Raw genomic sequence first — 25,616 nt, 5'->3', positions numbered from 1 at the left:
TGTTATTGCAGACTGCTAAAAGAGTGGCATAGCAGATTCTGTGCCGGTAGCCGTCAGTCACAGCTATACTGGCAAAGGAAGCCCAGACCCTCCACCCTCCAGAGACCTGGGCATGGACCTGCTCTCCATCACGTCTGGAAAGCCACAACACTGCAGCAACACACAGTTTCCACCACAGCATCCTTGGACACAGAAATGTGGCAGGGGTCTGGGATGCTATCTCACTGCCATGAAATCTTTCTGTGTTCCTCCTTCTGGCCTATTTGGTGATCTTGCACTAACCTGGTCATCAGCTTGCTCACATAATTGACTTCTGAGTAATCCTCTAGGAGACTGGTGTGTGCTACTTGCTCTGCATTGCCCTCAGCACAAGCCTGCTCATCAAACACCACAAATCACCCTCCACTACTTATGACACCACTCAATGAAGTGATGCCAGGTAACAAAAGAACAAGGAGTGTCATTCCTTAGCACAATGAATGCTGTCATTTGCTGTTGTGCCTGAGTGTGAGGACAATGGATGCTGCACAAAAGCACCATATATTCCCAGCTTCCCAAGTAGGAGTGTACTCATTCAGCACAAAGAGTTCTTCCTTGGTGAAATAACCCAAACTCTTGTGCTCAAAAGCCTCGAAGACAGACTGGTATGTTAAGAGTGTTGCATGTTTATTTTCAAGGTTGTTAGGAAATAGAAAAGTCCTCCCGAAAATTTTGTATCAGACTTTGGTGGTTGCACTCAGATTGCCAGACCCAGACTTTCCTGTAGCTATGAGCTAGGCCACACTGAAACCAGGCTGGCTCCTGAAACCATACACCAGTGGGCAAGCTGGGATGGCATGGAGAGCATTGGGCAACCCTCCCCTCTCACTGCAGAAGAAGCAGGCAGAGCTGCTATGGTAAATGTCTCTGGTCCTCCAGGTAGGACTTGAAGAAATAGCTGCCTTGTCTTATGACCACGAGGTCTTCAGTGAGCTTGTCAGGATGCCACGGGACAGTGAAAATCAGCCACTACTATACTAAAGCAAAAGCAATGTCTGCTAAACTTTCTGTACACACACTCCACAGTTTCTGGTCAGTGTACTTTGAAGAAAGGCCTGTTGTGCATTCAACTACTTGCCCATCTTTTTAAGTTAAGGGCTCACAATTTCCTACTTAAGAGGTCCTACTTAAAAATAAAAAGAATTCAGAGATATCATGGAAAGCAAAACACACTGAGTGAAATCTACAAATTCTGGTCCTCATCAATAAAAATTTAAAATGTTAAAAACATGAGATAAGGGAGGAAGTCAGTCCCTCTTTCCCACAGCATTTCATGCCTGCTTTGTGTTATATATCTACAAAATTATAAGCTCCTTTAGAGAGAACCATTTTCTTTTGTTTGGTCGTGAACACACAGTTGGAAGTTTAAGCATCTAGCATACAGAGAAGCATTCCTGTATGCTCTTCTGCCTAATTTTAAAATAAGTTAAATAGAATATACATAATAGCCATTTAGTTAGATCAAAGGCAGCTGGAGCCACCCCTGGTGTTTATTTCCAAACCATTACACATCACTAGCAAGATATTCCCCATGACCCTCTGATCTCATAAGGTTCATAAACAACGTTAAAAAACAAAGCAATTGCAAGCTTTATTTCTGCTCCTTTTCCTCCAGTTCTCTTCACCAATGAAACAAACCAGGACAAGCTTTCCATGTGTTTATTTCACTATCAGCACAGGGACCACCACAGCTTATGCAGGGCAGAGCAGGGTCCGATGATCAACCCACTTCCACAAGCAGTCTGGCTCTATCACACCATCAGTTGAAAGTTGTTGCATAACTGGATCATGATACCAAATACAGTTCACAGCTCCCACCTCTGGGACCTTCAGTGTCCATATCTGTCCTCTTAAAAGGATGACATCCCAGCCACATGTCCAGTATTTAAATAATTAAGTCCATTCATCAGACCTTGAAGGCTTCTATACTCTTTGGGAGGGGATGTAGCAAAGGAGTGTATCAGTTCTTAGCACAGTTTAGAAACACACAGAGTACCAAATCACAGTTCAGTCTATATGCATGCACTTACAGCCATATGAAAGTCCTTTTAAACTTCACAAAAAGCATCATTACACCTGGAAAAATGCCTCGCTGGGAGGTTATCTCAGTTTAACCAAATTCTTTTCTAAACTAGTAATTGAACTCACAAAACCCCCTGAAATATAGACAAACTTTACTCTGCTGAACCCACCCTGGGTCTGCCCACTCCTAACATATCCTAGTGCCACCTCTGAGCAGAGGACCTAAGCTAAGTACTGGAACAAAACCAGCCTTCCCTGTGGAAAGGGAGCGAAGGTTCATGCCAGACTCGAAAGGAAGCTTTCTCGAGCTTAACAACAGCTGTGCTGCCCATGTTTTCAGATTATTTTCCTCCCTATAACCTTTGTGTGAACGTCTGAAATGAATGGCTTTGGCTTACAAACCTGTGCTCCTGGACCAAACAGCCCTGTGAAGCTAGCAGTCCCTTTCACCCTCACCTCTTGTATTGCTGATTTTAAATCCTACTTCTTCCCCTATCCCGCTAACAGGTCCAGAGATATAGGTGCAAGTAAGCTTGAGGCAAACGTTATGAACAGCCCACAAAACACTCTGATGCTAAGACAAGGAGACACACTGCTCCTGCAGGAGCTGGGACAGCCTGAGCTTTTTGGTGGGACACCACAACAGTTGCTCCATGTCCCACAGGTCTCTGAAACATCTGATACCAAGGAATTATTAGGTGAGAATTTTGTGGTTTGGATCATAAATACATTGTCTGGGATTTTCTTTTTCTGCACTTGCTACAGTTTCCAGAGGGAATCATATTGCATTGCAGGCCAGCTAGCTTGGCTGTTGAAGACCAAGTGTGAAAACAGTGGCAGTAAATCCCACCTGAGCCATTCTTGCAAAACATGGATACGAATATATGTTGCAGTACACAGGTTTTATCATAGCACACTCTTCCAGCTTAGGTTTCAAAGGTGAAACTATAATCATGTTAGGCAGATTACTGCCAGCACTGGAGGATGTGTTTTGGGAGAGCAAAGACCTGTGCCAGCCCTGTGCTAAATGTTCCTCCCACTTGCTGGTACCCAGCAAGCTCTGCTCAGCATGTGCATGTGTTTTATTTTTTCAGACTGAGGTGTTATCAGCAAACTCCAAAGTTTACACGAGGTGGCTGATAGGACTCATTTGATCCAATGAGGGCTGTATTGCCGAAATATCATTTAGGTTTGATGAAATACCTAGTTCTGAATAAACTTACTGCAAAAATCTACTGCATCATATATGTGGCATGCCTGTTGTCTCAGAAGAAATACAGTCTTACTTTTTTTAGGGAAAAAGTCATAGTTTTAAAATGGGTTATATGCATCTCTATGGACATAAACACATCTCTAAATTGTCACAGCAATTTACACAGAAATGAGCATATAGCAGAGAGTCATCTTTTCAGATTCATATATTAATGAACTACAAATTACACTCCCTTTACAGCAACTGTCCTCTAGCATACCTCTACCTTAAGGAAAACAGTACTTCAAAATGCTGACGAGCAAAGTCTGTAAGTGCTTTATTTAACTATCAGACAGTAAGCACCCATAAGAGACAGCACTGGAAAATGTACACTTGCAAGGGCTTTTTTTTTTTTTCCCAGGTACTGGGAGATTTTCTGTCTTCCCTTGTTTTTAATTTATAAAGCTATTCCAACATTTATCTGAGCAAACTGTAGTGATCTAAGTCACATACAGCATGAGAACCCACTGAATTTGCAGTCTCACAGCTTCCACACCATTACTGCAGCACTAAAATTATAAATAAAAATGTTTTCATGCTCTATCTGACAAAATCAACTTTATTAATAAGTATGATATTTCTTCTAAGATGAATTTAGTAACTGTCTTTTTATTTCTCAGGTTTCTTTCAGTTATGATTTTATCTAATCTAACATCTAGCCTAATATGAAAATAGATTAGAGTGATATCATGTGGCTCAAATTAAGAGATATCAGTCCAATTGTTAAGTAAGCTGGTAAAAACTTTTTACGAAGCAATGCTAATGGGAAGTGACGGTGTCAGTGCTGGAAAGCAGGGTCTGCTGTTGTAGCCCAGAGCAGCTGTGACAGTGCAGATTCACATGCACTGCTCCAGTAACTTATTAAAATTATCTTCTGGAAAATAAACCCAACAAACCCTTCAATGCATGAACAGGTCATTTATTCCTACTTAAAGGGTTTCAGTTGAGACTCCCAACGCAATGGCTAGGAGTGATTTTCACCAAGCATTGGATATAGATCATTCATGAATTGCACAAAGGCTACTGAAAAGCCATCAGATGGGAACAGCTTTTGGTCACTACTAAACAGGGGACAGATTTGAACCAGTGACCTAGAAGTGAAAGACTTTGTAATCTGATTACCAATCCCTTGAGCCATCCCATCCCTCCCCTTTTCTTTTTTACTGATAAGAGAAAAAGAGTCTTATTACCTAAGCAACTTTTGTAGCCTGTTAGCAATGCAAAAGCTTTCATTTAGTGCTTGAAAAGGAAAGTCTCATGGGCACGCTTATTAGCCCATCTCAAGCACAAGCTCTGTATTATTTTTCCCTATTAATTTCAAAATAAATGTATTGGTATAAAAGTGTAGCACAATGCTTTTTTTTTTGATAATGATTTATAGTAAAGTTCTTGCTGATTAAAATAGGTGCTGATGAGAGGTTTTTACATAGCTGTGGAGTCAACAGATCCCTCACCAGCAAACGAAGAGACAACATGCTCCTTTTGTCAGCAAATACTCCAAAGAATATAAACACATTACTGAAGTATGGTGCGTATAAGAATCTAAATCACTTGTTTTTCCTACATAAGTCGTACAATCACAAAGATTGTTTCCCCATTCAGAAGCAGGAAGGTTTGATATGTGCTATAATTTCATCGTCAAATATTATATTAATGCACAAACAGGATCTCCCAAATATGCCAAGACCCATTTAAATCGCCTTTAGAAGACAATGTTTCTCCTTTTTCTTCTCATTTCTCTTCTAAAGACACTCAGGAAGAAATCTGGGAGACCTTTTCTGCCAGTTTCCTACCTTTTTCTTTTCCTAGTCATTGTAGCCTGCATGTTAACAACCTTCCTTTTGTTGGAAGTAATAAACAAGTAGCTACACTGTAGCGGTACAGTGTTCGTATTTTTCTTTGCTGTGCTACACTCAGCCAATGTCTCAAAAATTAATGCAAGTGTATCAGGATCTGAAATTAACTTTTTATAGCCATAAGCAACAACCTGCCAGGAGGGGGAAAATCCTATTACAGCAGTTCTGGCATCTCACTGCTTATAGACCATTAGTACATACAAAATAAGATTTCAAATTACCAAATGGTGAATGCAAAAAGAGTTGTTCCGTATTGATTAAACATCTTTTTTATTTCTTTTTGGTTATGAACTGGTAAAGCAAAACTAGGTGATGCTTGCTCTTCTTAACTGACAGATCTCTTACTAAACATCAAGTAGGCAACCAGACTGTCCAAGACACTCCATGATCATACAGAAATAATTAGAAAACCTACATATTTATCATAAACATACTACACTGTCCTCTGGAGTTGTGGAATAACTTCCAGAAGAATTTTTGAGAAAGATGTATACTCACATCACTGTTTAAAAAGACATTGCTCAGAACTGGGATGGCTCAAAATCACTTTAACATTTGCAAGTAATTATTCTGGACTAAAACACAATACTTTCAATTCACTCAGCACAAAACATAACCTATTGTTATACTAGCTTGCCTTTTAATGGTGTTGAATTCTGGCTAGAACAGTATTTTAGAAGTTTATTTAAAAATTACTTTTCCTATGTAGGACAATCATGTTTTTAACATCTTAAATCTAGAACTCGTATGTGGAAAAACCTTTATTTATACCAAATAGCCGTCACCTCAACTATGAGGTCATTTACAGAGATCAGGCAATCCAGCTGTTAACTACACACATTTATGAATACTTGGTGTGAGAAAATTTAAACACTCACTGGAAGTCAGCAACACTTAACCAGAAAGAAATACTCAGGCTAAACACCAGGGAGACGTAACAAAAAAAGATTCAATACAGGGCCTGATCCCAAATCACAGCTTAAGCAATGAACAGCTTAAAACCACAGGACTTAATTTCTTGAACTTGAGTGCTGGAATTTCATAGAAAAGAAAATTTTCGAACCTGTTCAGCCCGCAGCACTCCTTAGAGTGCTCTGCCAACTGCAGATGACACGGGCAAGCTAACTGCAGCGCTTGGTGTTTTCACACTGAGCTTAGTTGTCCTTATTTTGTTAACATGTCTAAAACTGGTATTAATTTTCTGATACTTGTGAAATGATGGCTGGTTTTATTAGCCTGATTAACCTGATTATTCCACCTCTTTTGTAACTCCCATCCAAAATAAATGAACTGATAAATGGAAGAAACATTTGAACTTGGAGCAGCAGTTCAGGTGATTCAGTATTCTGTAATTGAGAAACATTTTTCCAATGGTAATGTAAATGATACATGTTTTACACATACGGAAGACGGACTCTTTAAATTTCCTATTCATGTCCTCTGCTTATCTTTCTTTTGACCTTTGCTGAAATAAATCACCCTTACTCGTCAAGACTCTCCCTGACACATTTCTAACGTTGTGCATCACACTTGCTGGCTCAAAGCACAGCTGGCAAGGGATCTAAACCCTATCGCCGGGCAAACTCAGCCTTCTGGCTTTGCCAAGAATAACATTTCAAGTTGGTGGGGGGTTTTTTTGGTTTGGTTTTTTTTTTTTTTTTTTTTTTTTTTGGTTGGTTGGTTTTTTTAAAAATAAAATTGTTACTGTTTAGGACAATTGATTCTGATTTTTTTGTGAGTGGTGATGACTCCATTCACGATATTAACACAATGCTAAAATCAAAACAACAACAAATTAAACAGCCTAGGCTTTCTAATAAGAATTCAACTGTTAATTAAAGTAAGATTACGGAATTCAGCAGAGTTCTGCTCGCTGTCCCAGAAGGAAGATGCAACCTACGGCAAGCAGTGCCCTCTAGTGTCACCGGCTGCCGAGACCCCCCCACCACGCAGCATCGCGGGGACCGCCCGCGGGAGAGGGAGCATCACACCCTTGTGCGCGCGTGGGCGCGGGATATGTCTCCGCGCAGGTGGGTGACCGCGCACAGGGATGTTACAGGGATGCGGAAGGCGACCCCGCATCCCGCACCCCTGCACAGCGGCGCTTGTGTGTCCACAAGTGTATTCACTTACTATTCTGTGCCCATGTATATGCGCACGTACACGTGCACACACACACACACGCACTGAGCCTGACATGTCCGAGGCATCTTTAATATTGCAGGCAACTCAAAAAAACCCCCCACATTTCAGTGTGAAGTAGCAGACCATGCATGAAAGCGGGTGTCAGAAAGCCCGGCAAAATCACTCACTGTGAAGATGCCGAACAGGAACTGCTGAATACACAATACAGGCAGCATGGCCTGAAGGGCTAAACTGGAGTGGCCAGAACAGAAACAGAAGATTTTGAATCCACTATATATTACAATTAAATCTATAGTGAGTGTTTTGACACCTTTCCCTCCTTTTTTGTTAATTGAAGGTTAACACTATTTGGACTTTATTACAGTCCAGTATCAACAATTTTCTAAGATAATTTCTATGTCTTCTAGCAAATCATCTCAAGCTTTACTCTTTGGATAAAAAAATAGTCTCCCTACACTCTCAATAATTTCTCTCTGATGGGAAAAATTCTACAAAACTTCAGTAGGTGTTTTATTTAAACTGAAATTACAATGCTGGGACTGTTTAATTTTTCATTTTACAGCATAAACATTCAACAAAGACAGAAAGCTATCTGTTCATACTGTGAACGATGGTATACGTCATATGTTCATTAGCATTCTCATCTTCCATGAAGTATAGGGAATAAAATAAGGAAACAAAGACAAAACAAATAAAAGAAAATACGGGATGTCACCAGTTTTAGGTGCATGGAAAAAGTCACGAACACTATAAAAACACTTAAAGGAATTGTCAAATAAGCCACTCTTCTAACAGTGTAAAAAAAAAAAAAAATTAAGAATTTGAAGCCTGACAATTTCATTTACATAAAAAGTGTGACTATTTATAAATATATGCAGATCACAAGATGTTTGTATTCTGTTTTTTCATCTAAAGCATTAATACACATTTATTCCCATCCTTGCATTTTAGAAAGAAATGTACATAATTAGGTTTTTATGAAAAGACTACAACACACATTATAAACTGATTCCTGTTTAAGTTGAAGACAGCAAATACATATTAATTCAAGAGATAAATGCTTGGAAACACAAGGTTCGGAATGACAGTACTTACATATTTAGATATCTTAAAATAACCATTATGGTACAATTGCCGATAAAATTTCAATAGTGTAAGATTCATTAAAATCTCTAAATGCAATATACACATTTAGGCTTAATATCAGAACTGAGCCAAATAAAAAGGGATTTAGAAGATTCTGCCATTTGATTTTAGCAGTAATTTAGCATTCTGGAAAAGTTAGCAACATTTAAATGCATTTCCAGCAGATGCTGCATCTATGGATATTTTATCAATAAATATTGTTTTAGGAGACAGTGCTGCCACCTGGGGAGCCCACCCCAAACCTCAGCATGGTTCAGCTCAGTAAAAAACAGTGCAGGAGGTGGAAGGCAAAAGTACAATTAGATACTACAAATATTAAGAAAATTTTTAATATTTTCCCCTGTCACACACAATGATGCTAACAGCTATTTTAAGGAAAAGACAAAGTTGCTTGCCGTAGCACCATTTGATCCCTCATGCCTGAGGATGTCAACCTACTGTAAAAAATATGACACAAGGTTACACTTTAGGCTGGCTGGCAAAAGTTAATTTTGCAGAGAAAAGCAGTTGTTATTTACCCAAAGCTCAGGCCATGAACTGCTCGCTTGAGTACAGGGAGCGCACGAACAAGGAGCAGCCCCGCGCGGGCATCTGTGTGGCATGAGTGACACCAGTAAAAGAAAAGAGGAACTAGAAGACTGACGTCCCCTCAGCATTACTCATTATCTCTGCACTTCAAGGGGGGTTAAAATCAAAGTGGAGGCTTTTTTTGGAACCTGGGCACTTCTGCTGTTTGAAGCAGGTGGCTGGGGTGCACTGGCTTAGCAGCAAAGGGAGGAGAGAGATGGATGCAGGCTGTTGTGCAGGGGCACACACCGAGCGTTTGCTGCTGACAGGCTGGAAAGTTTCACTTGGGATACATCTGGGTGGAAGGGGAGTAATTGAAGGGGAGTGTGTTGATCTGAAAGAGGTCAGGGGGAAGCAGTGAAGGACTGAAATACACATCTTGCACTACCAGCATCAATATGCCTTTGATGATACAGAAAATTAGTCCACTAAAACTTATTACAAATTTTATACCAATACTGTGTACAACATGTAATTTGATGTGGAGATGTATTAGATGTACGCAAGGCAATGCACAGAACAGCACACTGTGGCGTATGCATGTATGCATTTGACTTACTAAATGCAGGTACATGCTTTTCCCTACAGGATGCGTCTCCTGAATTACCTGATTTAGAAATATTTGTTCATACTGCGAAAAGTTACTTTAGTCTGTATGAAAGGGAAACAGAAGGTAGAAAGATTTTTTTTTTTAAATTCAAAATAAGGTATCTCGAGAAATGTGCATTATATAACTAAATTTAATTTTTGTGCAATTATAAACTACAGACTTGCTGCCCTTTTCCACAGATTCACACAAATCTACCAAATGTAGTGAGATTGAAATTTCAAATTTCTTTCTTTCTGTAGCACTTGCTTCTCAATTAGAGTAAAAATTTTCACTTAGATTATACTTAGCAGAATACTGCAAAATATAAAAATATATTGAGTACATACAAAACAAGTGCAATCCAAAGCAATGCAAATAACAAACCATCATTATTGCTACACAATTCAGTAAGAATCAGTTTTGCCCAGCCAAAAAAGGATTTAGCCTCTACTTAAACAGGACAGTTGCTTTGTTTTGTTTTGTTTTTTTTTTTTTTCCTGGAGAAAAAAGGCAGTGGGAAGCAACATGAGAGTCTGCAGAGCAGGATGATTCTAATTGTTTTGCCTTTATTGCGCACCATTGTTAGGAACACTACTACCCATTACCCTTTCAGCAATAAAGTGGGGCTGAAACTGCAACCCCACTAAATCTGACACTAAGCAGTCTGTATCACACCCAGAGTAGCCTCTCCTAAAAATACAAACATGACGGAAAATTAGCATTTCTGGAGACAGGGAGGCTCTATTGATTCCCTCCTCTGACTGCTGCACCAGATCAAAAGTGTTGAGGAGTTCTTGATGTTTAAACACCTTATTTTACCTAAAAAAATTATTAGCATAAATAAACTTCTGTGACTTTTAAAAAATGCCCTTACAGTATCTCACACGTGATGGAAGACCACCAAAAGCTTTTGAGTGAAGACCAGATACCATGTATGTACCCATCATATAGGTAGGAATGAAGAAGAAAACACTCTTAATTGCTCCATGGTATCTGTCACATTAGTACTACCTGGACTTTGAAAAGACTTCTCTAGTAAAACAGCACAAAACCACTTTTAACTTCAGTAATGTGCTTGTAAAATGAAAATATCTCAGTGACATGGGATAGAAATGACACTGTAGACATCCTCTGTAATTTTTCCAGTCTCTAAATACCACAGTTTTACAAACCAAAAACCAAACCAAAACCAAACCAAACCAGACCCACAGACTTTAAAATTACCACAGACTCTGAAATTTCATTCTTTATTTACTTGGAAAATGTTAGTCCTGCATTAGAAAAATGTCACTTTTTGCTGTGGAAGTTGGATTTTTCACAGGAAAACTTAAAATATGTGCTTTTACATTGTGCTGTTTTATTTCACTCGGACTTTACCAGTAGAAGTGCTTGCTTGTGTTCCTGAAGCCCAGTAATCAAGCTTTTACTAAAACCCATTCAAAACACTTATTTTAACACATTCAGTTAATTACTTGGGGCTGCAACTATCTACTGAGAAAAACCTCACAACACAACATTCATGGGGGGTATTTGAAAGTCTGGAAGACCTGTGTACATCCAAGGCATCCACTCTGTTTAACACTGCAATACTGTGCATACCATAAATACTTTTTTTCCCCCGAGACTTCTTCTACCTGAAGTAAGAAATTAGATTTCTTTTCTTCACTTTAATTGCATACAAACAATTGTGTCCCAATTTCCCCCCCCACACCAAAACTGAAACCATTTGCAAAAGATCTCTTTTGGATCTTGTTGCCCTGCATAGCTCATACATATAAACAAGTCCAGCGTTTTTCTTCAACTGAATAACACAGATAATGGGCTTCTATGAGATACTCAGGCTCTTCTCTTATTTCATAATTAAAACGAAGTTCCACTCCCCACTTAAGAGATTAGCTCATATTTAGCCCATGCCCATCTTCTACATTCATTGACTAAAATATCAGCAAAAGACAGCTTAAAATAAATGGTAAGTGTTGCAGATGCACAATCTGTGCACAATGCAGACACACAAGATACATAACGCTTGCATAGGATATCACTTCATATAACAAAATAGTTATTGGTATAAATACCCACCGATCTCATTTATATGCCGAAACAAAATAGAACAGATTTCCAGTTACTATCCTACTTTTTTTTTCCCTTGCAGATTTTTGAAATCTGTATTTGCATGTTCATCCTCTATGCTATGAAAAGCTCAGAATTCATCATCAATGCAAAAACCAAAAAAGATCCTCTGTTCCAACAGGTCAACACATTCTTTTGTGATTTTAATAATGGCCTGTCCTATTACATTTGTTATTCATATAGAATAAGGATAGACAATTTTTAGGTATTATACAGCTTTCTTCTGGAATATTAGCTTTGTGGCTTTGAGAGGCCATTTTCTAAAGATCCTAATAGTAAAATGACATCTTGGGAAATGTTACATTCTCACCACATTTGCATGATAATGAAGATCAAATTTCATATATGCTACCTGAATTATACTTATCTAAGTTTTGTTTTACCGAATGACCAAAGGAATATGTTCCCTAAGCCAGAGTATTGCAATACAATGCAAAACATTATTGCTTCTGTGAAAGACATGAAACTATAATCCAAGCGATTAAAAAAAAAAGCCTGCACAATTTATGCTGTTGTGTTAACATGATCTCAGCTGTATATCTCTGAATACTTATTTCCTTCAAAGAAAATTCTACAGCATCCACAAAAATATTCATAGGACATTTTCTAAAAGTAATGAAGGAACATCTCTGTGATGCTCAGTGCTCTGTAGGAGAGGAACTATTTCATAACATTTATTTTTTACTGACATGCAGTACTATTACGTGCTTGGTAAAGTCCACATGTCAGCTTATTCACTATGTGTGAGCCATCCTTTGCGTATAACCACATTTCACCTCTACCTACAGAAAAGTATATGTGTAAAATCATTTCCTAACCACAGAAATAAGTTTGGTAGACAACAATAACAGGCACCCTGCCTATAATTAGGAATGTAGACAAATATGTTGCTCTCAGAAATTGCAGTGGTGGATTTCAGAGCTCCTGATTATGGGTTGTTATTACAGCATACACTGAAAAGCTCCATCCCCTACCACAGTGAGTCAAGAATCTATCTGCTAAACCTGGGTTTGGAAAGACAGCCCCCAACACACCATGTCAGTAACACCTTAAAGGACACTTTAAGAAAGTATTTGTCTTCTCTGATCAACACCAAACTGATCAGTCACTAGTCTGATAAGCAATTTACCTGCATGATCCATTTTGGAGTGTGCCTCTAAAAAAACAAAATCCAATCACAGTTTTATGCCAAAGAACACTAAAGAAAATGTAGTACAAATCATGTAAGGTACAAACTGACAATATTAATCTAAGCAAAGACACCAGCACACACAGTCTTAGATTAATCCTCCAGTTATAACTGTGAACTCTTTAAAGACAGAGTAGTTTCAATTTTTGCTGAAAGCTATAGGCATTATTTTAAAGAAAGAAAAACACAGTGTGGAATAATTAGTGTAAATAATAGCCATTATATTTAATGTAGTTTTTCAGTACACTCTGGTCTATGCTGCACTATAACTGCAGTAATGCATCCAAATTAAGTAAAAACAACAACAACCAACCAACCAACAACAACAAAAACAACTAAAAATAACTCCCCCCAAAAAAAACCAAAAAAACCCCCAAGTTATCCTGGAACAGAGAAAAAAAAAAAAAAAAGGAAAGGCCTATACTCAAAGGAACATCTGAATAAAATTGAGACATCTGCAGTAGAGTTTCCCCTTTTCCCTAGAATGTTTGAGATGAACTCGGCATAACACTGCCTTCCAAGAAAAGACAGGGTGATCAATGCAGGAGCACATCAGGCTCCCTTGGACAGGCCAATCAATGCAAGAAAGAACCTTGCCCAGGGCCTTATGCAAATAGAAGCACGTCCTGCAACCCAGGGAGGGAACATGCGCAATAGATCAATGGCATCTGAAAAACCTTACAGCTATATCAGCCTCAGACAGTAAATATATAATGATGAATCCCTCACGTTCAGCCCTGAACTCTTTAAACTAGATTATTTTCAACAGCTGGTTTAAGAAAAAAAAAAATCTGCTGGGGCCGTAGACTGCAATGGTGGTAAAGTGAAATAAGATTACTGAGGGTTAAATTAACAATGCCTTTTTTTTTTTTTTTTAAGGCTTCAATAATATAATCACTGTACTTTAACACCTTGTAAAAGGCTGGCAGTTATATGTCTGCCAGGGTAGGGACTGAGAGGGGGGGTGGCTGGGGTTTTATGTTGTTATTTTGTTTTGAATTTTTTTGAAGATATAATACTCCTGTCAGATGTCTAGAGCCACTCTAGGACAAAATATAATCCAGATACTGACAAGCAAATAAAATGCCTTGGTCTTATTTAAGGGAAAAACCTCATGCTCTTTCTATACTGATATTATAGGACACTGAGATTCACTATTACAATTAATTTGCCTTGAAAATGGAAAAAAGAAAAATAACTAAATTATTTATTTTTTGTATGTTTATGAGAAAATTTTACTCCTGCACTTTGATACATTGCATTAAAATCTCAGTTCAGTTCTGCAGTGTTAAAAGCAAAATTTTCTCAATTATATGTAAAATCTACTAATGTATTTTTATTTCATATCACATTCAATCAGAGCCCTTAAATAGGATTATTTTAACATTTAAACATTGGTAGTCATGCTATTATTAATATTAAAATACTTCACTAATATACTGAAAGAGCTATGTAACACATCTTCACTAGATTAAAAAAAAGGAAAGTTCTAGGGTAAAATGCAAATTCCAGCTGCTTCTTATAGTGCTGCAGTTTGAGAGCTCCCTTCACCACAGTATATTTGGATTCCTTTTACTCCAACTGGATTTGCAATGGCTGATATATTATTAACTTGTATTTCTCTGACTGATCCACTAAACTGGGTGTTTAAGACTTATAAAATCTCTACTGTTCCACACAAAAGCAATACCTATACTTTTCACCATAATTAACATTTAAAAAACACTAACACAATACACTTATGTAGTCTTATCAGCATAGGATTGTGTCACAGAAATGGGAAAAAGTATGAAATAATAGTAAGACAACTTCTTTTTAAATTTTTTTCCATTAAAACAAAACAAATGCCAGAATTTAAAAACTTAATAGTTCAAATTAAATAAATTCACCACAAAACTTATCAGTGCATAATATGTTTGATATTCCCATATCTTTTATTGTATAAGCAAATATAAAACTCCTACTGTTCTTCATTAGTGTTCCTATATACATTCAAAAAGAACTGCAAACCTTTAGACTGTGATGATGTTATATGTTGTAAAATCTTTAATATTATGCTGCTCTTCAAACCAAGCTAGAGAGGTAACAATCTACAAAGTTAAATAAAATGCCAGGGTTTTTTCATACTACACCTGAAGGGAAAAAAACCAAATTACAACCAATGTACTTAGTTGTTTTACTCTCCAGCCATTTCAATGCATAGTCAGATGCAATGACCACATCCACATAAAATTATGTTCTAGAAATTTAAATTTCTGTCCTGACGTAACACAGCAAAAAGAGGTACCTGCTGGTAAGAATCAGAAACAGGTGGATTAAATAAAATAAAAAGTAAGATGTGCTTTCATAGAAGATTTTAAAAGATTAAGAAGGCAAAGTCTGGAGATCATCAGGCTGGATGGGAAAAGAAGGTAGTAAGTTTGTCCAGGAAAAGAGGAGACGTGACTTTTTATTGATGCAGCAGGACAGCACATGAACCAGCATCTCAGGAATTCACCTCAGAATGCCAAAAAAGAGATGGCTTGAAATAGTTTACATCAGAGAAATTGTGATAAGGCAAACATGTGCACTGTCAGGTATTTAAGAGGTTCAGGACAGAAGATATGTCTCCTGCTACCATTGATGAATTTCCCCAGAGTCTGGAAGAGCTGTGATGAATATGAGATGGTTCAGACAGCAAACACCTCAATGGAACTGTAACTTCTGTAAAGTTTCTGCAACCAACGAGGAAATAAATAGCTAGTCAAGAAACTCAGGAAAACCAGTCATCCTGGGTCCTGAAATTAATTGTCAGTATTAACAATGTGTTCTACACATTTTAAGGAGATGGTTGCACAGAGACATTGCCCATCAGCTTTAAGGGACTCAAGGGCTGAAGTTTATCTGCAAACAACTGAAAGGATGACTGATGTATACTTTGAACACGGTCCTGTGCTTTGGCTTTTTTTTTCCTTTTATAGCAGGAATTTGAAATGAAAAATAAACTTATGAGTTATACTGTCTAGCAGAATTCCAAACCGTTGAAACTATGCAGGAAAGGATAATAATACAAAGAAATTTATTGAATCGGAAGTTTCTTGTCAGATATAGGGACAGATACCAAATATGGTTTTAATTAATATCTTCATTAATAATCTGGAATTAATTAAATTTTCAGGTGACAATAAAGTGGGAGAAACTGCCAAGAGAAGTAAAAAGCATAAAAGAAATATAAAACAAGCTTTCAAAATTCACAGACCTATAGCACAAAAGGGATCGTTATGACAATCCCATTTGTTATCCTGTGCAACAAGGGCCTCAACACAGCTAGATTTAATTTGGAACACTGTGAGATAACATTGTTTGGGGGGGGGTGTTGGGAGGAAATAATCTACATTCACATCTAATACATTCAGTACCACTAGGGAAAGGAAAACTGAGAGCAGTAAAATACTTTGAGGATATATGAACATTAGAAGATACCACATTAAATGAAACTTTAGAAAATAAACATTTAGTATCATTTTGGTTGCACTGACCAAAATCCTGCACAGAAGAACAAAGGTAATGAAGTTCATCTTGAGTGAATTATGTTAATTGCACTTAAAATAGCAAGTTCAATTCTCAGCATATTACCAAAGAAATATTGACAAATAGAACTCAATTCAGACATACAAAATAAAAACAAAACCAAAATGAACACTTCTGTACGATGAGCAACAAGAGAACAAGTACATTAAAGTGTGAGAACAACTGCTAAAGATCAGAAACCTTTTCATGCAGAAACCTATATGTTCACTGTGTAGTGTATGGATTTTAAAGAAACGCAAAGAAATTATAAAACTATAAAACTAATGAAATGATGCAATTCTAGAAAAGTCTCTGTAAGAAATGCAGAAATGCCTTTCACCTCCAAGTCCCAAAGGATACAAACACCTATTTCCAAGTAGCCCTAACTTTTACCCATTGCCAGTGTTTATTTTATAATCAACGTTCCAACTTTGGTGTCAAGCTAGAAAATTAATATGAATTGTACAAAGACATGAAAAGGGATAATGGGTGGTGCCTGCAATTACTATTCAGTATAACATTCCAGTCCATGAAACACCGCCCTTCTCTTTTTGGAAAGAAGTGAGGAAGGGGCATATATATAGCTAGCCTGAGACCATGGACTGAACTGAATGAAGCAAGAGATATCACATTAGCAAATGATTAATAGGAAGCAAATGTAATGAGGCTGAGCTACCTATTTAGAGCAAGGTAACGAGGAGGGATGAATATGCAAAACAAGAAGTTTTGCACATTCTGGAAGTGGTCAGTGCTCAGGTTTTCATTGCTGCCATCCTCTCCTCTCTCCTAGAAGCATGGCTAAGAAGGTTGTGGATGACTGAGGAAGGGGATGCCTACATGGCATTTAAACTAAACCACCAAAAAATGAAAAAGGACATGCAGTTATGATGCTATGAACTGTGTGGTAATCGTTCAATATTCCTCTGTCTCTTTCTGTTAGAGCATCCTTCCAGACAGCAAGCTCTTCAGGAAAAGGCACTATTATGTGATTGCTACTGCAACGCAAGTGGGTAATAACAATAAACATTAGCAAGTGAAATAATGCTGTCAGTGTACACTTGTCAGCTTATTTATTTAGGCCAAGAGTGGCCTAAAATGTTTATCTGCTTTGTGTTAGAATGGGCAATATACGCATAAAAATACATATATGTGCATACACACACACACACACACACACACACACACACACACACACACACACACACACTTGTTTTATATATCAGTAAAAGCCAACTGTGATCAAGAAGCTGTACCCCATAGCAAGCAGTGACACATACTAAGATATTTCAGTATTTTTTGTTCAATCAATCATTTTAATTTCCTTACTGCTGCAAAACCTCACCACATGATCTGCAATACCTGTTGCTTTCTACCTTAAGCTGAAACTTGGGCATTTCAAAAAGCATTAGCAAAAACAAGTAAGGAGGAAGGAGAAAGTTGTTTGCAAACACTGCTGTTTAGAGGTTTGACCTGGTTTTGGTTCAGACTCAGTGTTTCCAGTGGTATGAGCCTGGAGTCAGAGAGGCACCAACTCCAGAAAAATTAATCCAAAATGGATCCAACTGCTCGTAGCTGAAAACATGCACTTGCATGTGCTCGCTTTCAGAGGAGCATGGACTCCTGGGTCACACCAAGTACTGACACTCTCAGCCAATTACTCACATAACTCTTGCCATGTATGGGTCACGCTGGGTAGCAGCTTTGCCCCAGTCCTGTTCCCAAACAGGACTTCCTAATCCAATGGTGAGAAACCTAATTCCACACTAAATTTATTCATGACCAGTTTTAATCCATTTGTTCCTGTGCCAACATTGTTCTTTGGCCTATACAGCTCTCCCTCCCTGCTGTTTATTCTCCTGATGTATTTGCTGAGTGCTACCAATCCCTCTAAGCTTTCCTTTACCAGGCTGAAAAAGCCATGCTTTTAAAACTGTTTCTGCAGCAAATACTGAATAGATCCTGAACCTTCTCTTTCTAGATATAGCTACCAACGTTAACGTAAGAGCAAGAGCAGATTACACAGCTCTTACTAAGACTGATAAGCCTAGAGTGTGTGTGTACTGTATCTATGGCTATATTGATTCTGGTGCTTATGATAGGCAGGACATCTCCATGTGGGCACCATGTCACGGCAGGTCTGCAGATTCTTCATTGTTTCTAGTAAAATACATTGTCCATTGCTTTGAGTACGTCTTCTTCCTCCTATCTCTCCCAGACTAAATTAATCTTCCCAAATGTCTCAGTTTACCTCAGGTTAATCACACCATCACATTTGACTCTTTTGTTAAGTTACATATCAGTTTTGTCATTTACTTATAGCCACTGATGACGAAGCTGCTTGCCCAAAGGACTCTCCATCTCTGCTGTTCCTTGCTGACGAGATCACTCTTCATGAGTGATCAATATAGATGATACAAATACAAATACAGATGACTAGCCAGTCAATGCGTAAGTGTCCTGAATTTGTATTATTTCCTTTAATTGCTATTACTGAAGGAATTCAACTTCTAAATACCAGCAGTGACTTCATTGCTTCATGCTAAGAACCAATTTCAAGAGCACATACCTACTTTGTGTGCCTATAGTAGTACCAGGAATACTAAAAGAAATCTGCATCAAGGCTAGAGACCCCAGTCCTGCCCAACCCTTTTTATACAATCCACTGTTGTGTTTCCATTAGCTCTCCTGTCCACCCTCATACCTTGTTTGATCTTGTTCATCTGAAAAGGCATTTTTCCAAGAAGCACAACAAAGAACAGTGGAAATAAATAACCAAAGGGAATTAAGATTCCGTTTTCTCTTTCAGACTTTTTTCTGAGTGTGCACACCTAAGCCAGACCTGACTCAAAGAGATGCCAATGTAAGAGTACAACACAGAAAAAGATGAAACATAAAACAGGTAACTCTGCCTGAGATTACTTGTCCAAAGACCAGACATATAACCCACATCCCCATAAACCTACAAGAAGCATCCCATACTGCTCTCCCTAATGACTTTCAATATTTAAAGAGTGTTGTTTTGTTGGTTTTTGTTTGTTTGTTTTATTTATGGTTGGGGTTTTTTTAGTTAAGTGCTCACAAAGCCTTGGACATTGAGGTGTTTTGCTTCTCATCTACTTCCAGCCCTCTCCCATGCATCCAACAGCCACCACAGATCTTGTATTATCTCTACCACATATCAGCAGAGGTATTTTGATTTAATATATCAGCCAGGGGAATTAAGAGTTGCATATCCACAGTACCAACTCATCAATTCTCAAGGCAAATTACATTTAAAAAATAAGTAGATATACTTGTATAAGTATATATAAAAAGCTAAATACAACAAACCAATCAGTCTGAGACTTCAGGAAATTAAATTAATGAAAAACTAATGACAGGTTCACAGCTCAGTCATTAAGGTTCCTAAATTGCATTTTGCCTGTGCCAGAATACTGATGCAGCCTGAGAGACTCACAGGTAGCTCAGCAGGTACCCGTCTATCATCATTATTATGGCACCTATCAGCTCCAGTCAGGGTCAGGTCCTCGCTGTACTCGGCTCAATACTGCAAAATGAAGTGGCAGCATATTGCAGAGAGTATCTCAAAATGATGGACCTAAAATTATTTCAAATGGACAAAATTGTCAGATTTTGATAGAGTTAGGGCTCTACAGTAGACAAAGTAATTTGAACAATGTATTTTAAGGGCTCTCATTTTAACAAAGCTGCCTAAAAATACACCCCCTCATACATTTTTATCTACACTTTTGTGCAAATCATCAATATATATATTCAATATTTTAGCCAACAAAGACCATAATGAATAGTTTCTCATCTGCTAAAGACAAAGAACCTACTTTCTTTCTCCTAATTATTACATTCCCCTGGGTACTTTGTATTTTTACAGCGATATGAGTGCTGTAAGCTGGAGATACCACTACCAATTCTCAAAATTTTGTCACAATTCCCATGTTACTTGTTTTTTTTCTTAAAAATAGTATTTAACTAAAATTTAAACAAAAAAAGCTACATTTCTAGTTAGAGAGTTACAAGGTAACAGCTGAAAATGCAAAACCTAGGGTCTCAGGAATACAGGAGCAAACAAGAAAAAATCTTCCGCAAAATCTTTTTTTTTTAAATCTCACCATACTGAATACCTAATTGACAATTTTGAAAGCTTAGATTTAACAATTCTTCTTGTGATTCCAAAATGAGTAGTTGTCATGTGTTTCTTACAGTGACGGACACAGCTAGTTTTACATGTCACCCCTCATCCAAGGACCACCCTTTCTGTTCCTCTGCGTGCAGACAGGTTGATGCTGTAATAAGGTCTGCAGGGGGTGGCCACAGCACTCAGATAGGCACAGGGCTGTAATATATCTTTTCTCCTGTGTGGGTCTTTCATGCAGGCAATGACAAGGAAAAATATTCTTCTTCGAGTAAAATAATTGTAAACCCACAAAATCTGGCAGAAAAATTCAAAGTAGGCGTTGTACCAGAAACTTCTTATTTTCTGTAAACTAAATATAAAATTTACTCCATCAACTTGAAATTCTCACTTTCTGTTAAATTTCATAAAATTATTATAAGCTTGGAGTTGGGAAAGTTTCTCAATTTACCATCAACTAAAGCAAACTGCTTCTGAAAATAAATCCCTGACTACATATTGTGCAAGGGGTAACAGAAGTAAGAAGCTGCGATGTGGTTCACAAATCATGGCTTGAACAGTGACCCAACAATTATTTTTAGTAGTGTGTATTCAAAAAGTAATTTATGCGTAGATATTATTGGATGCACATTTAATTTCAAACCACAATTACACAATGTTTTAATTACTAAATATTAAGATACATTTCAACATATGCTTTATGACTTAGCACTTGCAATTCAAGCTATAAACAATACAACAACAATACAACAAATTACACTTATTGGTGGAACTTTACTTCCCATACATGTTAATCACTTTCAATTATTCCTGTAGTAATCTATGACACAGCAAGGTATAGAAAAGGAGACTGAGGAGAGACCTCATTGCAGTGTACAACCTCCTTGTGAGGGGAAGAAGAGGTGCAAGCACTGACCTCTTCTTTGTGGTGACCAGTGACAGAACCCAAGGGAATGGCCTGAAGTGTCAGGGGAGGTTCAGGCTGGATATTAGAAGGTTTTTCACCCCGAGGGTTATTGGGTGCTGGAACAGGCTCTCCAAAGAAGCGGTCACAGCACCAAGCCTACCAGAGTTCAAGAAGTGTTTGGATGATATCTCAGGCACATGGTGTGACTCTTGGGGATGGTCCTGTCCAGGGCTAAGGTTTGGACTCAATGATCCTTGTGGGTTCCTTCCAACTCAGCATATTCTGCAAGTATTTCTGTAAATGTGTGCCTATGTTTCAGTAACTGGGTAACAGTTTCTGTGCATTCGAGCATGATATTACAGACTCATCCTGTTTTTCTTAACATCTTGCAATCACAGACATGAGAAAATCTAGATCAAAAAGTTGCAAAGACCAATAAAATTTTTAGATGCTGTGGCATGCATTTGAAAATTGCTGATAAGTTTTACTGGTTTGTTTAATGAAGGACTTCCAAATCATAGCCCAATTTTTATGGTGAGATGAAAGTTAGAATGAAGACAGATTTGGCCACCAAAGGTTTGTGAACAAAAATGGTCCTCCTCTTTCACCAGTTTCACATGTGATAGTCCTATTTGGTCTATTTTTACTTTGAGTTTCCCAATGAAGTGCATGCCCACATCCCAGTTGTGTGACAAGGCAGAGCAGAGCTGCTTTCTTGTAGTACCTCCTTCAGCAGCTGCAAACAAAGAAGCCCCTGGACAGGTACTGCCCCTGCAAAGCTGAAGGCTCTGCACTGTTCTCAGAGAGCTGCAGCTCCTCCCACATGATGGTACAAAGGCCCAGGAACAGGTCTTGGTTTAATATCAGGTTTAGATGGGTTCCTCTGCTTCACGCAAGAACATCCCATTTTCACCAAGAGCCTTCCCCCTTGATGAAGTAGCAAGCTGGGGATGTCTGTAGCTGAGATGACTGCAAGCCATCAGGACAGACCTCACAGCACTTAACATGCAAAGTGAATGAAAAAGAAATTATTGAAAATGCAAATGTTTCTGGACTTTTTCTGCTTGTTCTCTTTTTCCCTGAAGGCAAAATAAAAAGCAGAGGGCTCAGGTAAAAACCTTCACTCGAAATTAAAGCCATATGCTTCACACTACTCTCCTGTAAGAGGCACGGATGCAGAAGGAGCAGCTGTGCAACAGGTCTCCATAACAACTGTAACCTACAATTTCATGAATCAGTTGACCCAAAATCCTTGCAAAGGAAGTGTAGAAGTGGTACAGTTGCTATGTGGTGTAGCTGCTCTATCAACCTCATCATCACCCCCACAAGAAGCAAGGAAAAAAGAAAAGTGATCGAAATTTGTCATAAGACAGTAATTGCCCATCAGCTGCTTCATTTCTTCGAGCTCTTTGCAATTACTAAGTGCCATATGGATATAAAGTTTAAGAGAAAGGAGATGATAACAAAATAAAATCTTAAAATTAATATTCTGATAAAATAGTTCAGGGTTTATTTCAATGATATCTCCTTCAGTGTATGAATTATTTAATCAAACTGCTTTCAATGGAACTCAGATATCAAACCACCTCTATGAAAAACAGGTGCTAATATCCATTGACTTCTTAGAAAAACATTGGGCTACATTAAAAATACATTTCAGGTCTAGTTTTGCATGTCAGATATGTGATGTGTCAATGGTTATATATTATATTCTTCCTCTCAGGCACGCATCTCCTGCAGAGACAGCAGACTATAGAAGCTGACCCTTACTGAGACCATCCTGTCTCTCAGACAAAGGTCCTTTTAACTTCTTACTCACTGGTTGCTTCCCGTGATGGATGAAAACTTTAGCTCAGCTTGTGATAATTTCACAGGCCCTGAGCACCCTGACCCTGGAAGCCCCAAGGTTAGAAGTGTAGTCTTGTTCTGAAACATCGACATTCTTCATATTAAGTAGAACAAAAGTGAAGAAACATCCACCAGTGTGACCAGAGAAACAGGGAAAATGGGAATGACACCTTGGTCATCTGTTAGCCATGTGACCTCAACCCACTGACTGACATGTAATGGAAAAGCTCTCCAAGCCTTCTTCAAGTCAGCATTCTGTTTAGGAAACAGCGAGGAAGGTCTCTAGTTGTTTTTTATTCCTGTCCTCTGCTAAGCATATGTATCTCTGGGCATTTGGTGATCCAATGTGGTTTTACAACACATACAGATATTCTGCCAATGTTTCACTTTGGACCCACAAGTTACATGAGAATAATCTGCCTTGAAACACAAGGCAGCTGAAAATAACAACGCAGTAAAGTCCATACAGTAGAGTTGCTCCATAAGTTCATTGCATCTGAGGAACAAAAGGCAAATGCAACACAACCCATTTTTTGCCCAAAGATGTGGTTATGGGGAGAATTATTCACCTTCAGGGTCTCTTAAAAGTGTACTTTTGAGACTTTGAGATTTTGTGGAAGATGATCAATTCTCAAATGATCTTTAGTTCAGGAAAACGAACAGTTCTCAAGTCTCAAATCTGTACATGTCATACATATTTTACAAATTTTCTTCCAGGAGAACAGGGAAGATGAAAATGGCACTAATTTCTACAAACAAAAGGGGTTAAGAAAAATCCCAAGTCCTTAAAGTAACAAAAGCGGTAGTGTACTAGACAGTTCTTGCTACAAGAATTAAAGATTAAAAACAAAACACTCACCCATGCTTTTACTTAACTAAGGCATTCATCTTATGTTCAGGCAGGAACCACTTTAATCAACTTTCAGTCAGATTAAACTGAAGTGTTGTAGGCAAAAAATGTACATATATGTCTTCTGGTTCCTGTGTCTACAAAGTCAGCTGTAATGTGCTGCAATTTACCTTTCCACATAAACAGGACCTTTGTTTTTTCTTTTTTAGTTTTCTTCAATAAAACACATCCTGATTACACCAGCGACTCAAAACTAAGTGAGCAGGCACTGAAAGAATGGTATACAAGATCAACAGGAAACTTTGTACATCGGACAGGTTCAACAAATCTGCCTCTAGAGAAAATGGTGGAAGACTGACAAACTGGATATTCAGCAATTCCAGCACCTAGTGCAGACCAGCTCTACACTAAGCAGAGTTTACCCTACCTTACATTACATCAGGGTTTATACACAGCCTAATAAATGGCAAAACATAAGTCTTCCCAGCAACTTCTGCAGACCTTTGTGGAAAAACTGCAAAACCGAGTAAAACCCCTAAATTTCCCCTCATGTTCAGTTTCAATCTATATACAGAAAGTAGCATTTGTTAATGTGACTTTGCTTTTAAAACTGTGCTTATATGTCCTCAGTTTATACCTCCGGTCTTTCTGTCTTACAGTAGAAACTGGTGCTTTTTGGTATATAGTGTGGACCAGAAGGATCCAATGCATTTTGTTTTCCCCCAGTCTTTCAGGTTCATGCACACTTGGGACCTTATTATCTACCTCAAAGCTAGAAAAAAATGCAGTGACCTTGCAGTTGCAAAGAAATCCTCACAGACCTGTACGTGACCACTCGTTCAGTTGTTCCTATATGGCTACTTTCAAGAAGGTGATCACAAAGAATTTAGAAAATCTGTGACAGTCTTCAGGAAAGAAGGCAATGGAGAATTCACACTTACCAGCTCTACAAAGGCAAGTCCACCATAACTGTGAGCAACAAAAAACACGTTCTCTGCAGCTGACTGGGAAATAAAATGGTCCCAAACATAAATTGCATGTTCTTCAGGAGATCCATTATCCTGCAGAAAGAAATTACATTTGTGACAATTACCTTTAAAAAAATGCTAATTCTGTATAAAAGCAACGTGTTCTCATACATTAAAATGTTTTGTTAAAACAAACCTCAAATGAATATACTCTAGTGTCAAAAAAAGAACAGATTCTTTCGTCCAAATAAAGAAAATTTAGGATTGCAATTTAAAGGCAGTAAAACTGTTGGGTTTCGTGGCTTTCTTTAATATATACATCAAAAATTAAGCATCTGCAAAATTTTGTCTAAATATCATGATGACAATTCTGCTAAACAGAGGCATTCAAAGACATTATGAGCCACTG

The 25,616-nt window shown here is 38.0% G+C and overlaps 1 protein-coding gene across 8 annotated transcripts in view; it reads right to left on the bottom strand.

The window, feature by feature from the left end:
• FAM172A (family with sequence similarity 172 member A) overlaps window positions 1–25,616 on the bottom strand; it is a 262,527-nt gene that overhangs the window by 82,694 nt on the left and 154,217 nt on the right. For all 8 annotated transcript variants that reach the window (XR_007630537.1, XM_050329324.1, XM_050329323.1 and 5 more), the window contains one exon: window positions 25,181–25,300. Coding sequence is in view for 7 of the 8 variants with exons in the window: in XM_050329324.1 (XP_050185281.1) it covers window positions 25,181–25,300 (120 nt within the window). In the remaining variant the exon portion in view is untranslated. The remainder of the gene's footprint in view (window positions 1–25,180; window positions 25,301–25,616) is intronic.

This window comes from Myiozetetes cayanensis, unplaced genomic scaffold (assembly GCF_022539395.1).
Source record: "Myiozetetes cayanensis isolate MyiCay16 unplaced genomic scaffold, myiCay2020 scf4, whole genome shotgun sequence".
NCBI classification, from domain to species: domain Eukaryota; kingdom Metazoa; phylum Chordata; class Aves; order Passeriformes; family Tyrannidae; genus Myiozetetes; species Myiozetetes cayanensis.
This window is presented reverse-complemented; position numbering and strand designations above follow the sequence as displayed.